A 16,122-nucleotide genomic window follows, 5' to 3' on the forward strand; every position below is an offset into this window, starting at 1 on the left:
CCACTAGCTGGCAAGCCTCTGCAGGGTGGGGTCTATTTCATTCTCCCAGAGCACCCAGGTGCTTTGTGCACACAGGTGCTCTGTGAACATCTGCTATTTTGAAGATAGGTCAGAACCAGGGCAAAATCAGGGTCCTTCTAGCTCATAATATGCTGAGGGGCTCCTTGAACTCAAACAATTGTTTCTCCCCATGAATTTATCTACACTTCCAAAATTCCTTCACTTCTTCAATACCTCCCAGGATAATAAACCTCAATAGTCGACTCCCTGCTGTGTGAAACCTTCTACTAGAAGAGAGAAATTTGATGAACAAATTCTATACTTTAGAATGTAAAATTCCAATCATATCTTCTTTTCAACTTTTGTTCTTAAATACTGCAGTCCTCTCCCACATGTAGGAAACAAACCTACTGTTCAGAACTGCTCCCTGTCAAAAGGGACCTCTTTAAACAAAGAGAATAAAGTTCTTAATAGCCTTTGTTCCGTCAATTGCAGGCCGGCTCTCATGACTCTCTTCAGGAATCACATGGCTTTTGTGACCTTTGCTTTTTAGTGGCCTAAAGAAAATGTATGTAATAATTTGGAAAAGACAGGCTAACTGATGGCTAATAAAAACTATCAATTCCATAAGACTCTGTAAATCTCCTTACACAAACTGATGCTGCCCTTGTTTAAAATCTCGTTTCTTCATGAAGGCAGCTGTGTTCTTAAACATTTGGTTTCACCAACAAAGAAGCTGAAACCATTTTATCAAAAGGAAGAACCTATATGGCATTTCTCCAGGTGTAAGATGGAGTTTGTCTAGGGCAGCAGGAAGGGTATGCATGGGCCCTGGGGTCAGAACTGGATTCCAAATCCCCTTCTGTCACCTCTCAGGTGTACAACAGTAAAGGATGATCCAGCAATTGGTGTCACTGAAATTAGTGGATACTTTTCTTATTGTACTTTTGATTTTGTGGCAGCATTAGAACTAATGGTCACTCCCTCCTTCAAACCCTAGGCTTCTGTGCTGTGACTCTCCTGGGACTCCTTCTAACTCTGGACACCCCTCTCTAGGCTGGCCCTAACCAATCCATGTTCTCCAATCTCTGCCTCAGTTCAGGCCTCGTCACCTGCCTGTCACCAGCCTTGCTCCCTCCCCCTCAGACTGCTGCCAGGCCTCTGTCTGGCTCTGCTGCTGGCTTGCTCACATTCCCTCCATGGCACCCCACAGTCTGCAGGATAACAGACTGCACCCTTAGCACAGCATTCAAGACCACTTAGATCTCTCTTCTGCTCACTTCTAACAGCCCATCTCTCACCTCACAACCCCTAGCACCACCCCAACACTCCAGTCAAGATGAATTCTTCACGAGTTCCTTCTAGCCCTCCAAACTCAGGCAAGCACTCTCACCTCTGGACCCTCGTACCAGCTGCTGCTTCTGCCCAGAATACACTTCTCTCAATTCTTCACCTGGCCCTTCAGGATTCAGTTCAGGCTCTTCTAAGAAAATTATTCTGAACCATCCATCACACACACCTAGTGTGCGCCAGCTGTACATCCACTGAACTTGCACAGTACCCAAGGCTTCTCTTTACAGAGTATTTATGGTACTTTACAATAATTCTCTATTACTGATTTGTCTCCTCCATTAGATCATCATTCCTTGAAGGTAAAAATTCATTAGCACAATGCCCAGCACATGGTATGTATTCAATAAATGCCATTACAGACAATATGGGTCTTAAGAGCTTATGCTATACAAAAACTTGTACACATTCGTGGCAGCATTAGACATAATGTGGAAAAAAGTGGAAACAACCTAAATATCCAACAACTGATGAATGATAAACACAATGTGGTCTATCCATATGATGGAGTATTACTGGACCCTAAAAAGGAATGAAGTTCTGATATATGCTACAACCTACCATATGGATGAACCTTGAAAACAACCAAGTGAAAGAAGCCAGTCACAAAGACCATATATGATGATTCCATTTCTGTGAAATGTCCAGACTAAGAAAGAAATCTAAAGAGACAGAAATGAGATTAGTGAATGTTGCCTTGGGCTGGGGGTGTCAAGGGCTGGGAGTGGGGAGGGATGCCTAAAGAGTACAAGGTACATTCTTGGGGTGATGAAAATGTTCTAGAAATGATGTGGTGATGGCTACATTCTGCAAATACACTAAACCCACTGAATCATCAATATTTTAAGCAGGTGAATTATACATGACATGAATTATATCACAATAAGGCTGTTCCCCAAAAAAAGCTAATGCTCCAACATTTTCACCTTTTAAAAAATAACAGGTATGATGTTTTATTATGGTTGAATGACACTGAATTTGGGGGTGATTTGCATTACAAATCCATTTTGGATTTATAGGTAAATTTTGGTACAAACACAATGGTCCTGTTAGAAAGACGATCTCTCTGGGAAGAATTTGTATACAGCCTTATTGGACTTCCTGTCTTTCTCCCCTCACTCAATGCAAAGGAAAGCCTCTGTGTAGGGAACACTGCTATCTGTAGAGCACCATCTAGAGTTTATTTATTTTGAAAGACTAGGAAAGAAATCAACACTTCCTCTTACAACCCCAGATGAGTTAGAAACAATTGTTGAGAAAAAAAGAAAACGCTTACACCATGACCAAGTGGGATTCATCTCAGGGACGCAAGGATAGTACAACATTGGAAAATTCATCAACATCATACACCACATAAACAAAAAGGACAAAAATCACATGATCATTTCCATAGACGCTGAAAAAGCATTCGACAATATTCAACATCCATTCATGATAAAAACTCTCACCAAAATGGGTACAGAGGGCAAGTACCTCAACATAATAAAGGCCATATTTGATAAACCCACAGCCAACATCATACTGAACAGCGAGAAGCTGAAAGCTTTGCCTCTAAGATTGGGAACAAGACAGGGATGCCCACTCTCCCCACTGTTATTCAACATAGTACTGGAGGTCTTAGCCACGGCAATTAGACAAAACAAAGAAACACAAGGAATCCAGATTGGTAAAGAAGAAGTTAAACTGTCACTATTTGCAGATGACATGATATTGTACATAAAAAACCCTAAGGACTCCACTCCAAAACTACTAGAACTAATACGGAATTCAGCAAAGTTACAGGATACAAAATTAATACACAGATACACACAGATCTGTGGCTTTCCTATACACTAACAATGAACTAATAGAAAGAGAAATGAGGAAAACAATTCCACTCACAATTGCATCAAAAAGAATAAAATACCTAGGAATAAACCTAACAAATGAAGTAAAAAACCTAAACCCTGAAAACTACAAGACATTCTTAAGAGAAATTAAAGAGGACACTAACAAATGGAAACTCATCCCATGCTCTTGGCTAGGAAGAATTAATATTGTCAAAATGGCCATCCTGCCCAAAGCAATCTACAGATTCAATGTAATCCCTATCAAATTACCAACAGCATTCTTCAACGAACTGGAACAAATAGTTCAAAAATTCATATGGAACCACCTAAGACCCCGAATAGCCAAAGCAATCCTGAGAAGGAAGAATAAAGTGGGGAGGATCTCACTCCCCAACTTCAAGCTCTATTACAAAGCCACAGTAATCAAGACAATTTGGTACTGGCACAAGAAGAGACCCACAGACCAGTGGAACCGAATAGAGACTCCAAACATTAACCCAAATATATATGGCCAATTAATATACGATAAAGGAGCCATGGACATACAAGGGGGAAATGACAGTCTCTTCAACAGATGGTGCTGGCAAAACTGGACAGCTACATGTAAGAGAATGAAACTGGATAACTGTCTAACCCCATACACAAAAGTAAATTCAAAATGGATCAAAGACCTGAATGTAAGTCATGAAACCATAAAACTCTTAGAAAAAAACATAGGCAAAAATCTCTTGGACATAAACATGAAAGACTTCTTCATGAACATATCTCCCCAGGCAAGGGAAACAAGAGCAAAAATGAACAAGTGGGACTATATCAAGCTGAAAAGCTTCTGTACAGCAAAGGACACCATCAATAGAACAAAAAGGTATCCTACAGTAAGGGAGAATATATTCATAAATGACAGATCCGATAAAGGGTTGACATCCAAAATACATAAAGAGCTCATGCACCTCAACAAACAAAAAGCAAATAATCCAATTAAAAAATTGGCAGAGGAACTGAACAGACAGTTCTCCAAAGGAGAAATTCAGATGGCCAACAGACACATGAAAAGATGCTCCACATGGCTAGTCATCAGAGAAATGCAAATTAAACCCACAATGAGATATCTCCTCACACCAGTAAGGATCACCACCATCCAAAAGACAAACAACAACAAATGTTGGCGAGGTTGTGGAGAAAGGGGAACCCTCCTATACTGCAGGTGGGAATGTAAATTAGTTCAACCATTGTGGAAAGCAATATGGAGGTTCCTCAAAAAGCTCAAAATAGAAATACCATTTGACCCAGGAATTCCACTCCTAGGAATTTACCCTAAGAATACCGCAGCCCAGTTTGAAAAAGACAGATGCACCCCTATGTTTATTGCAGCACTATTTACAATAGCCAAGAAATGGAAACAACCTAACTGTCCATCAGTAGATGAATGGATAAAGAAGATGTGGTACGTATACACAATGGAATATTATTCAGCCACAAGAAAAAAAATCCTACCATTTGCAACAACATGGATGGAACTAGAGCGTATTATGCTCAGTGAAATAAGCCAGGTGGAGAAAGACAAGTACCAAATGATTTCACTCATATGTGGAGTATAAGAACAAAGAAAAAACTGAAGGAACAAAACAGCAGCAGAATCACAGAACCCAAGAATGGACAAACAGTTACCAAAGGGAAAGGGACTGGGAAGGATGTGTGGGAAGGGAGGGACAAGGGGGGTGGAAGAAAGGGGGCCTTACAATTAGCATGTATAATGTAGGGGGGGCATGGGGAGGGCTGTGCAACACAGAAAAGACATGTAGTGACTCTACAGCATCTTACTACGCTGATGGACGGTGACTGTAATGGAGTTTGTTGGGGGGACTTGGTGAAGGAGTGAGCCTAGTAAACATAATGTTCCTCATTGTACATTAATGATACCAAAATTCTAAAAAAAATTTAAAAAAAGGAAAACACTTTACCTGTTCCTCCTTTCAAATGATGCCAAACAGAAACATCAAATCAATGCAAATCACAGCTAGGTCAGCTCCCCTAAAATCAATTTGGCACAGGCTGAGCAACTACACTGTATGCACTCTCAAATTTTATAGAATTAAAACCCAATGATATAAAAAGGATCAGACTATTTCATATGACAAGATCCAATCTCTTTAAATTAGACAGACACTGCTGCTAGGGCAGCTGGGGAACCATCCTTATCTCATGCTTACTGGAGGTTAGCTAATCTGAGGTTCTACACTCAGCATTTTAAAAGTCTCCCTTTTAAAATGCTAACATCCTTACTTCCCCACAGACTAAAATGGCACAAGCTGGGTATCACTAGGGAAGTTACCTAATCTCTTTGAGCCTCAGGTTCTTCATCTGTAAAATAAGAGTAGATGAGGCATCTTCCTAAGGTCCTCTCAGCTCCATGAGGCTGTTTTGTCAGGCCAAGTTCGTTGCTTTCTTCAGCAAGATTTCTAATATAACTTAGTCAATTAACATGTACCAAGCACTAAATGTAGACCACTGTGCTAAATGCTCTGTGTGGTATTCTCACTGAACCCTCACAGTTAACTCTGTGTGCAGAAAAGAGCTACCACAGCAGCTGTGAGACTGCTAACCTTAGAAAGGCTGGCTTGCAAGGTTGGCTCTTGGCTGGTATCTTGGAACTTGGATTTGGGAAGTGTTTCCACCATTCCCAGGTAAGAGTGCTCACCGTGCCTAAACTGTACGTGCAGATAACATGGTTTATGCTGAGTGCCTGCTGTCTTCCGGGAATCTGGAGTTTTGGTATGTGCTGGCCAGTGTGTGCCTATGTGACCAGGCCCAAGTAAAAAAACCTTGGGCACTGAGTCTCTAATGAGCTTTCCTGGTGGACATTTCAGATAAATTTCATATATCAGATGTGTTGTAACTCAATGCTGGAGGAACTGAGCGTGTCCTCAATGGCCCTCCAGTCAGAGGCTTCTTGGAAGCTTGCACCTAGTTTCCTCCAGACTTCACTCCAAGAGCCTTTTCTCTTTAATGCTGCTTTATATCATTTGCTGTAATAAATCGAAAGTGAATCCAACTATGGATTCTTTGAACCCACCTAGTGAAACTGGGAGTGGTCTGGGGAACCATGGACAGAGGTAGGTACTGTTATTCTTGTTTTATGGATGATGAAACTGAAGCTTGGAAAGAATGAAGTTGCTTAAGATCACATGGCAGATGGTGAGACAACCTAGATCCTAACACTGGCCCTTTAGCTGCAAACTCCTAACCTCTTTGCTATACTATATATATGCTCTTCCCCTATTCACCATTCCATTTTCATATCAAGTTTCTAGAAAACAAATTTGCAGCATTCACATAATAGTAGTCACTTGCAACATAAATAGCCCTACTGTTCCCTTCATCCCCATACTTTTCTAAATGAACTTTAGCTGAAGCTAGAAAAATAGAGACTGAAGCTGGTTGCTCCAGAGAAGTGTATAAAATATTAGCTATTCTTAACTTTCCTCTTAGCTGAAAAATTTGCTGAGTTGTTCTTTGTTTTTTATTCTGTTTATTTAGAGCAAAAAAAAAGTCTGCAATCTTTGTCTGGAATCTTAGGGAAAGAGTAATCCTGAGACCAAGCAGCCATCAATCATCAGTGGGGCAGAGAACATGTCTCTCACTGAGGTGCCTCACTTCGTGGTAGCAAGAAAAAATACTGGAGAATTCTCTCTGTGAACCCAGGATATGGATTTGTCTTAAGAAAAGTGAAAAAGCACAGTCCGTAAGTTAAACACCATTAAAATTAAACTTGTGCTCATCAAAAGATACTATAAAGATGCTGAAAAGACAAGATGCAGCCTAGAGACTGTATTTACAACATACGTAACCAACAGAGGGTTAGAATCCAAAAAATGTTTAACTCCTCACAATCTGCAAGAGATAGTTCAATAAAAAAGGGTGTAAGACTTAAACAGGCATCTCATGGAAGAAATAAGTTGCCAATTAAACATATGAAAAGATATTCATCTTCACCTGTAATCAGAGACATACAAATTAAGCCCCAAAATAACAGCCATTTCATGAACCTGAAAAGGTGGAAATCAGTCAGACGTTAAGGACAAGAGCTTGATGTGGGCAGGGACTTTTGTCTGCTCTATGCACTGCTTGTCTGTCCACTCAGGCTTCCTGGCAGATAGGCTGGGTGGCTTATAAATTACAGCAATTTATTTCTCACAGTTGTGGAGGCTGGGAGGTCCAGGGACAAGGTGCTGACATATTCATTGTCTGGTAAGGATTTAATTCCTAGGTAATCTCACATGGCAGAGGGGAAGAGAGCATTCTCAGGACCAATGGCACTAAGCCCACACATGGAGGGCTCCATCCTCATGATCTAATCACCTCCCAAGGGCCCTGCCTCTAATTCCATCACCTTGGGGTTAGGTTTCAACATAGGAGTTGTGGAGGCACAAATATCCAGACCATAGCACTGCTGTATCCACAGGGCGTGGCATGCAGTAGACTAAATAAATAATTGTTGAAAGGATGAGAAGCTTACATGTCTGATAACCTCAAGTGTTAATGAGGATATGGCCCAACAAGAATTTATTAAGTACCGCTGCTAGAGATACAAAATCTCAATTATGTTGGAGAACAACTTGACATTTGCTGATGAGGCTGACGAATATGAACATCCCATAGCCCAGCAATTCTACTCTTCTGTAAATACTATGTTCATGCATCATCATCTACAATAACAGAAAAACTGGAAACCATCCAAATGTTTACTGACAGAGGGATAAATCAACTGTGACATATTCATACAATGACACAATACTGCACAGTGAAATTAGTAAACAACATGCAAACAGGCATGGTAGTTAACAGTGATGAACTTCACAAAAAAAGCAAGTTACAGAATTTATACCATATGATCCCATTTATATTTAACAGTTAAAATCAGTCAAAATAAAACCAAGTATTGCAATAGAACAAAAAGGTATCCTACAGTTGGGAGAATATATTCATAAATGACAGATCCGATAAAGGGTTGACATCCAAAATACATAAAGAGCTCATGCACCTCAACAAACAAAAAGGAAATAATCCAGTTAAAAAATGGGCAGAGTAGCTGAGCAGACAGTTCTCCAAAGAAGAAATTCAGATGGCCAATAGACACATGAAAAGATGCTCCACATCACTAGTCATCAGAGAAATGCAAATTAAAACCACAATGAGATATCACCTTACACCAGTAAGGATTGCCACCATCCAAAAGACAAAACAACAACAAATGTTGGCGAGGTTGTGGAGAAAGGGGAACCCTCCTACACTGCTGGTGGGAATGTAAATTAGTTCAACCATTGTGGAAAGCAATATGGAAATTCCTCAAAAAGCTCAAAATAGAAATACCATTTGACCCAGGAATTCCACTCCTAGGAATTTACCCAAAGAATACCGCAGCCCAGTTTGAAAAAGACAGATGCACCCCTATGTCTATTGCAGCACTATTTAAAATAACCAAGAAATGGAAGCAACCTAACTGTCCATCAGTAGATGAATGGATAAAGATGTGGTACACATACACAATGGAATATTATTCAGCCATAAGAAGAAAACAAATCCTACTATTTGCAACAACATGGACGGAGCTAGAGGGTATTATGCTCAGTGAAATAAGCCAGGTGGAGAAAGACAAGTACCAAATGATTTCACTTACATGTGGAGTATAAGAACAAAGAAAAAACTGAAGGAGCAAAACAGCAGCAGAATCACAGAACCCAAGAATGGACAAACAGTTACCAAAGGGAAAGGGACTTGGGAGGATGGGTGGGAAGGGAGGGATAAGGGGGTTGAAGAAAAGGGACATTATGATTAGCATGTACAATGTAGGGGGAGGCATGGGGAGGGCTGTGCAACACAGAAAAGACAAGTAGTGACTCTACAGCATCTTACTACGCTGATGGACAGTGACTGTAATGGGGTTTGTGGGGGGGACTTGTTGAAGGGGGGAGCCTAGTAAACATGATGTTCCTCATGTAATTGTAGATTAAAGATATCAAAAAAAAAAACCCAAGTATTGTTTACATTTACATATATGTGTGATAAAACCATAACAAAAAGCAAAGAAGTGATTCATCCAAAATTCAGGGCAGTTGCTGCCTCTGAATGGTCTTAAGAGAGGGATACATTCTAGAGAAAATGTATTCAGGGCTTAAAAACTGGAATGGTCTATTCCTTAAGCTCTGTGGAAGATACATTTTATGATTATTCTTTACATGGTTACCAATATCACTTATGTTTGACTTCTTTCATAATAAAATAATTTTTAAGGCAAAACATTTTAGAATGTCATTAAAAGAATGCCTCATATAGACGAGACCACAATGTAGAGAAGTGCAAAAGGTTGCTTAAAAATGGTAAAAATCTTGTGGAATCTGAAAGTCCAAAGGGAAAAGAAACTGTACATAGCATGTGTTCTAGCTCATAAAGTAACTTCCTCTAAGGGTACAGGCAAACAGTTCTGAAACCACTTTACATGTATACTGTAATGGACAATTAAGTAAACGGATGGAAGATAGCAGGAGCCAGGTTTCTCACTATCAGAGTGGAGGTTACTGAAGAGCAAAGGGTGACATGATAATGATAACAGATTAGAGTTAAAGATAAGTATGAACTCCTGTTCAGCTTAATATAGATACAGATGGTTACATATAATGTAGAAATATCTACAGACATATGTATATATATATATGGATTAACACACACATATACTTTTTGTTTTATCAGCAGAGAGGGCCTGGAGGCAATGAAAACCCAGCAGCAATGAGCACATCATGCAGCAGATCTTGGTTTCTAATTCTCCAATAAAAGGAACCAAGACTCTTTCGAGAAATGGCTAATTTTAGGACTGGGGCAGGAAACAGATCTGATGAGAGTTAAGCATCTTGTAGTGCCAGAAAGTAAAGAAGTACTATATTTAAAGTAAGTACTATATTTAAAATAAAGCAAAAACACTGATGGGGATATGCCAAAGGAACACAAGGACCACCTGATAGAGCTCCCAATGCTGAAAACTGAAACAATCTGAGCAAGAAAATAAAATGGTATTGGATTATAGTCCAAAGAAAATAAACATCTGTGGGTGCGAATAATTGAAGAAATAAATGGGAGAGAATAACTCCCCATTCTTTGAGTGTGGGTTGCATATAAAGACTATCTTCCAAAGAATACAATATGGACAGAGAGCAAACAGTAAGTTTCCAATAGAGAAACCTGACAAGCAGTACCTCAGGCAGGTGATCAAAGTCAGCAGCAAGGGTGACATGGCATGTACATGGCAGGTACCCTTGATACGATGTGGGAAGAATGGCACCTTACCTCTGGGGTCTTCCTCCCAAAACCCATAATCCCAGTCCTATCATGAGAAAACATGAGACAAATATCAACTGAGGGATATTCTACAAAAGACATAATACTCCTCAAGACTGGCAAAGTCATCAAAGACAAAGAAAGTCTAAGAAATTGTCACAGCCAAGAGGAGGTAAGGAGATATGCAACTAAATGTAACCTAGTGTTCTGGGCAGGATCCCAGCACAGAGAAAGGACATTAGGTAAAAACTAAGGAAATCTGAGTACAGTATGGATTTGGTTAATAATGATGTACCACCATTGATTCATTAGTTGTGGAAAATGCACCATACCAGTGGAAGATGTTTTAATAAGGAAAACTGTGTGTGGGATACATGGCAACTCTCTATACTATCTTCCAATTTTTCTGTAAATCTAAAACTATTCCAAAATAACTTATTTTAAGAACCATGAATATCTAAATTTTTTTCCTAATTCTTGTTAATACTATTAACCAATAGAATTGATTTTTAGAATTATTCATTTGAAAAATATTTGTTGAGTGCTGTCACATACCAAGCACAATTCTAGGCCCTAGGAATACAATGGTCAGTAAGACAGTCCCTATCTTCAGGAATTTTACACTGTAGCTGGGGAAAAAGATGAAAATAAATAAATACAGAGTGAGGGGGAAAGTGGCACCAGATGTGATCTGAGAAGTAGCCAAAGACCAGCACACAAAATAGTCCAAAATAAGAATTTCTGTTCTATCCTGGGTGCAACAGGAAGCTACTGAAGGATCTGCATTTTTTTAAATCACCTTGATATTTATCACAGCTTTCATCGTAACTGCCAAAAAACTGAAACACCCTAAATGTTCATAAACAGGTGAATGGATACACAAATTGTGGTCTATTCATACACCGGAATACTACTGGGCAATAAAAAAGAACAGACTAACAGTATGTTAAACAATGGATGAATCTCAAAAGCACTAGGCTAAGTTGAGAGGCCAGGCTTGAACGGTTTCCACACTGTACACTCCACTTCTCACAGAGCTCAGCTGCAGCTGCTAGGGGCAGGGGAGGAAAGGAGGAGTCCAGCCACATGAGGGCACAAGGGAACTTCTTGGAGTGACTGGAATGTCCTGTATTTAATTGGGGGTTACAGGACTACAACTACATACTTTTGTCAAAACTCAATGAATAGTATGCTTAAAAGGGTGAATTTTATGGCACATTAATTATACCTCAATAAATCTGTATTAAATAAATCACTTGGCTGTGGACAGGATGGATTGGAAGGGGGAAAAAAGTTGGGGTGCAGGGAGAGTGGCCCCAGAATATGCCGAGCTACTTTGGACATACTGAGTTTAAGATCTCTCACAGATGCCAAAGTAGAGGCATCAGGCAGACAGTTGCCTCAGATCTGTAGTTCCCATCTTCACCACAAGAGTCACATTCTGCAGGATTTTTGCACTTAACTGTGGCCGCAGAAACTTAACTGTATATTCCACCATCTATCCTCTGAGAGTAGAAACTATTTCATCTCCAGTGCACTTTACAATACCACAGTCACTAGCCACAAATGGCTATGTGAATGCCAATTAAGTATAATTTAATTAAACTGAAAATACAGTATCTCGGTTGCATTAGCCCTGTTTCAAGGGTTCAATGGCCATACTTCTTGTCACAGAAAATTCTTCTGGATGCTATTGCTCTAGAAGATTATCTCTAAGTTTTCTTACAGTACTGACACTCATAGATGCCAGAGGCCACTTCAGAGTAGTTGCCAAGCAGAACAGGTTCTTCACTATGAATCGATGACAGTACCACCTCAAGGCATTGTTTTATAAAGTAAATGACGCTTATGTAAACCGTAAAAAAAAAGTTTCAGTTTTCAGGCTGGGGCCTTTCTCTGAAAAACCTAAAAGCTGTAATTTTTTAAACAATTTTTAAAAGAGGTGGGTTATTTTGAAAAAACGAGGTGGGGTCTTTTGAAAACTTTATTTTTTCTGGCCTTCCTTTTCCAAAAGACAATATGAAGAATTTTCACTTTTTCTTTCTATATTAATAGTTAATAAGATGGGTCCGTATCTCTCCCAACTGCCGCCAGAATCAACCATAAAACCATGCTAATTCACACTAAGATGTACCCTCCCTTCCAACTGAATAGAAAAATTAGAAAGAAAAACGTGTTCTCTTATTAGGACAACTGCTGTTTAGGTTTAATTATGTGATACTACTTCACAGCATCAGCACCCTCTCTGCAAGCCTCTTCAATTACATCTCCATAGGGAAGTCGGGTGAGACTACCTGGGCTTTTGCAGATCGGGAGCTTCCAAATTAGCAGACTCAGAGGTATCTACCTTACATGATTCTGTTATTAGTCCCCAGTGAAAGCAATTAATGAGACAGTAACAGGAATTTGCTTCTTTTTCCCCCAGGAGACACGCGCCTCCCTTGAGAGGGCAGGACTCCCAGAGATACCATGCTGATGGTGCAAAATGAGTTAGAATCCTTTAATCCCAATGCTGCTACTCAGATTCTCCATGGGGGCCATGTATCACAGGGCACCGAAAGCAAATTGGTGGGTGGCTCCTCCACTCATTAATCTTTATGGCAAAAGAAGGGATGGGGCTTTAGAAAGAAGAAACCACATCACCCTCTTGTCCTAATCCGGATTTCTCTTCAGTATAAATCACCTGAGTACCCCCACAGTGCCTGGCACAATGTGCACCTGGCATGAACGAGCTCAATAAATCCCTGCTGAATAAATGAGTGAAAGCCTGGCACAAAGAAAGTACCATATTCAATAAATATTTGTTGAATAAATTAAGGGAATCACGAAGACACTGTCCTAGGTGCTGAGAAGGGCAGCATATTTATTGAAGAATGACTGTATGAGAGGCTCTACAGTATGAAGCAACTTAGTGTAATAAGCCCACTAACCGTCCCTGGGCCAGATGCCTGCACTCAATCCCGATGAGGCCTCATAATGGGAGGCCTTGGCCAAGTCACCTGAGATTAGCCACAAGGGGATCAGCTTTCCCATTTGGCAAAAGGCATAACATCTACTTACCTTGCATGGCTCTTTCATGAATCAGAAAAGGAAAATACAGATAAATTATTTAGCACAAGGCCTGGCCTATGGAAGACAGAAAATAGAAGAATGATAAAAATGTCTAGTAAGTGCTAACATTTTTGAGGCTTACCACATATATCCCTGGCACTGTGCCACACAATCTAAATGTATAAGTTAATAAAATTGTCCAGAATGAAGTATGAAGTAGATATGACTAGCACCTTCTGACAGGTGAGAAAACTGAGGCTTAGATAATGATAAGACTAGGTAGGGGCTGAGCTGGGATTCGAATCCATGCAATATACGCAAAGCGCACTTCTTTTCACTAACGGTATTTTCCACTATTCTGGCATCTGCAAACATTTAAAAGCTTAGGGGCCGAAAGAGGCACACTGAATGCAGTTTCTTAATCGAATCCACCCCAAAGTTCCATAGGCAGAATTAAGTTCCCCCATCTGAGGCTCAGAGTTCTGCCACTTGCCCAAAGTCACTAGGCGCAGGCCCTGGCCTCGAGGAGCAAACACGCCCTCGCACACCACGTTGCTCAGGGAAGGCCCCTCCGTACTCACTGGCCCGCAATCCTTGCGCCTCTGTGTCCCAAGACAGTCCACTCCCCGTGCCCCACGCGAGGAGCCCCGAAACCCCGTCCGTGCTTGCCCCAACCGCTCCCAACAGTCATCAAGGCACCCCTCTCCCACTCGGGTCTGACAGCTCCGGGTAACCCCTTACCCATCTCCCCAGCCCGGGCTGAAGGTTTGCCCCGCTACCACCCCTCCACCCCGCGAGACGGACCCGGCAGCGTGGGGGAGGGGAAACAGGGAGGGCGCATGCCCAGAAGGCTCTGTTTGGCCCCGGCTCACCTGGGAGTCGCGGAACTCCACAACCACGTTCTCGCTGCTCCATCGAGCCGCCATCTCCCGCACCCGGGCGCCCAGGCCCTGGACGGCACGTTCGCACCCCACAACCCCGAGTTCCCGCGCTCCGTGAGCCCCACGCAACCCTCAGCGCTGCCACGCCCCGTCCCCTCTTCCGCCTGACCGCAAGCCATTGGCTGACCTAAAAGCAGGCTCCGCCCCCTCCTCCCGGATCCTCCATTTGCCGCACCGCGCCTACAAAAAAAAAAAAAAAAAAAGGCACGCCCCCTCCGTTTACGCCACCCGGCTTGGGTCACCCACGCTACTCGCCACTGCAGACACACGCCCCTGCCGCAAGCTCGGCCGGGAGTCGTAGTTTGAGGAGCAGCGCGTGGGTAACCAGGGAAGACGGGTTAGGGTTTGGCCGAGGAGAGGCTCAAGTTGTCCTCCCTGTGCCCTAGTTGGTGTACCCCGCAAGGCCCAGGCGGTCTACAAACCAAAACCCAACATTCGTGCAAAGGCTACTTCTGAAGCCTGCCCTAAAGGCATGGAAAAGTCTGGCTGGGCAGCGCCTGCCAGTGTCCAGGGACTCCGGGGGGCGGAGGGGGAGGGGGTGTCTCCGAAGGCAAAACAATTTTGATAATCATCCTAAGAAGTTGTTTGCCTTTTCCACTTCCTTTCTCTCAGCAGTGTACAGTGTTTTCCAGAGGCTACATGATACATGTAACAGATTGAACGTAGAAGATGTGAAAATCCAAATGGTTTTCTATTAAACATTAAAGAGATTTCCCACTAAAATGTTTTTGTTCTGGAAAGTATATTTTCCATTTACAAAACGTATTATTGTTAAGGTACACTAATGTTTAAGTGAGATCATGAATAAATATATTTAAATGCTCAGTTTTAATTTCTAATCGTTACTATCAGTAGATGTAGCCCACATGAAAAGTTTTAGGACAGGTCTTTAACAATTTTTAAGAGTGTAAAGGGGTCCTGAGATCAAAAAGTTTGAGAACCGCTGTTCTAGCATGGTGAACAGTGATTAAGTTCTCTTCTTCAGTCCCACCCTCTCAAATCCTGGCTTAACTGGCTTAGCTTTAATTTCTTTATAGCAGAGGGTACTGACCTACTTCATTTGGTTATTATTGTAAGGAGTTAAGCACAGGGTCTGAAAGTCAATACTCAAGTGTAAACTATTACTACTGTTGTTAATATTACTATTTCTGTGTGCAAGTTGTTGCATGAATGGAGGTAAGAAAGCTCTCCTTCCCCCTGGAGTGTTGGATGTAATAGGGAGGACAGACATCAAAAAGTTAGGGTGACCAAATTGTCCCAGGTAACTCTTCAGTCCAGACAAACTGAGGCAGTTGTTCAGTATACAACAGGTATACACTTGGCAGAATGAATTGAGTTATTTTAAAGACTTGCAAACAAACAAACAAAAGGCTACCGGAAATGATGGGTGAAAATATAGAACTCAGAATGATATGAAAAAAAGTAAATAGTACCTGGCTTGAAAAAAAAAAAACTTGCAAGCAATGTGTTAGGAGAGGTCCTGACATGGCTTCCTAAAGAAGGTGACATTCAAGCTTCAGTATAATATCAGGATTTCCAAAGAATACACTACCAAAAAAGTTATTCAGACTCTGAAGTATGAAAAGCAGGATGCATTCCAAAGACATAAAGCAGTTCCTCAA

At 41.3% G+C, this 16,122-nt stretch overlaps 1 protein-coding gene across 9 annotated transcripts in view; it reads right to left on the reverse strand.

The window, feature by feature from the left end:
* The window catches only part of WDR59 (WD repeat domain 59), an 83,512-nt gene extending 68,854 nt beyond the window's left edge, over positions 1 to 14,658 (reverse strand). For 5 of the 9 annotated variants that reach the window (XM_073225870.1, XM_073225873.1, XM_073225871.1 and 2 more), the window contains exon 1: positions 14,432 to 14,658. In XM_073225870.1, the coding sequence (XP_073081971.1) occupies positions 14,432 to 14,619 (188 nt within the window). In that variant the 5' untranslated portion in view covers positions 14,620 to 14,658. The remainder of the gene's footprint in view (positions 1 to 14,431) is intronic. The other 4 variants (XM_073225876.1, XM_073225875.1, XM_073225874.1 and 1 more) reach the window with 3 other exon arrangements.
* Between the last annotated feature and the right edge of the window lie 1,464 nt (positions 14,659 to 16,122).

This window comes from Manis javanica, chromosome 17, assembly GCF_040802235.1.
Source record: "Manis javanica isolate MJ-LG chromosome 17, MJ_LKY, whole genome shotgun sequence".
Taxonomy (NCBI): domain Eukaryota; kingdom Metazoa; phylum Chordata; class Mammalia; order Pholidota; family Manidae; genus Manis; species Manis javanica.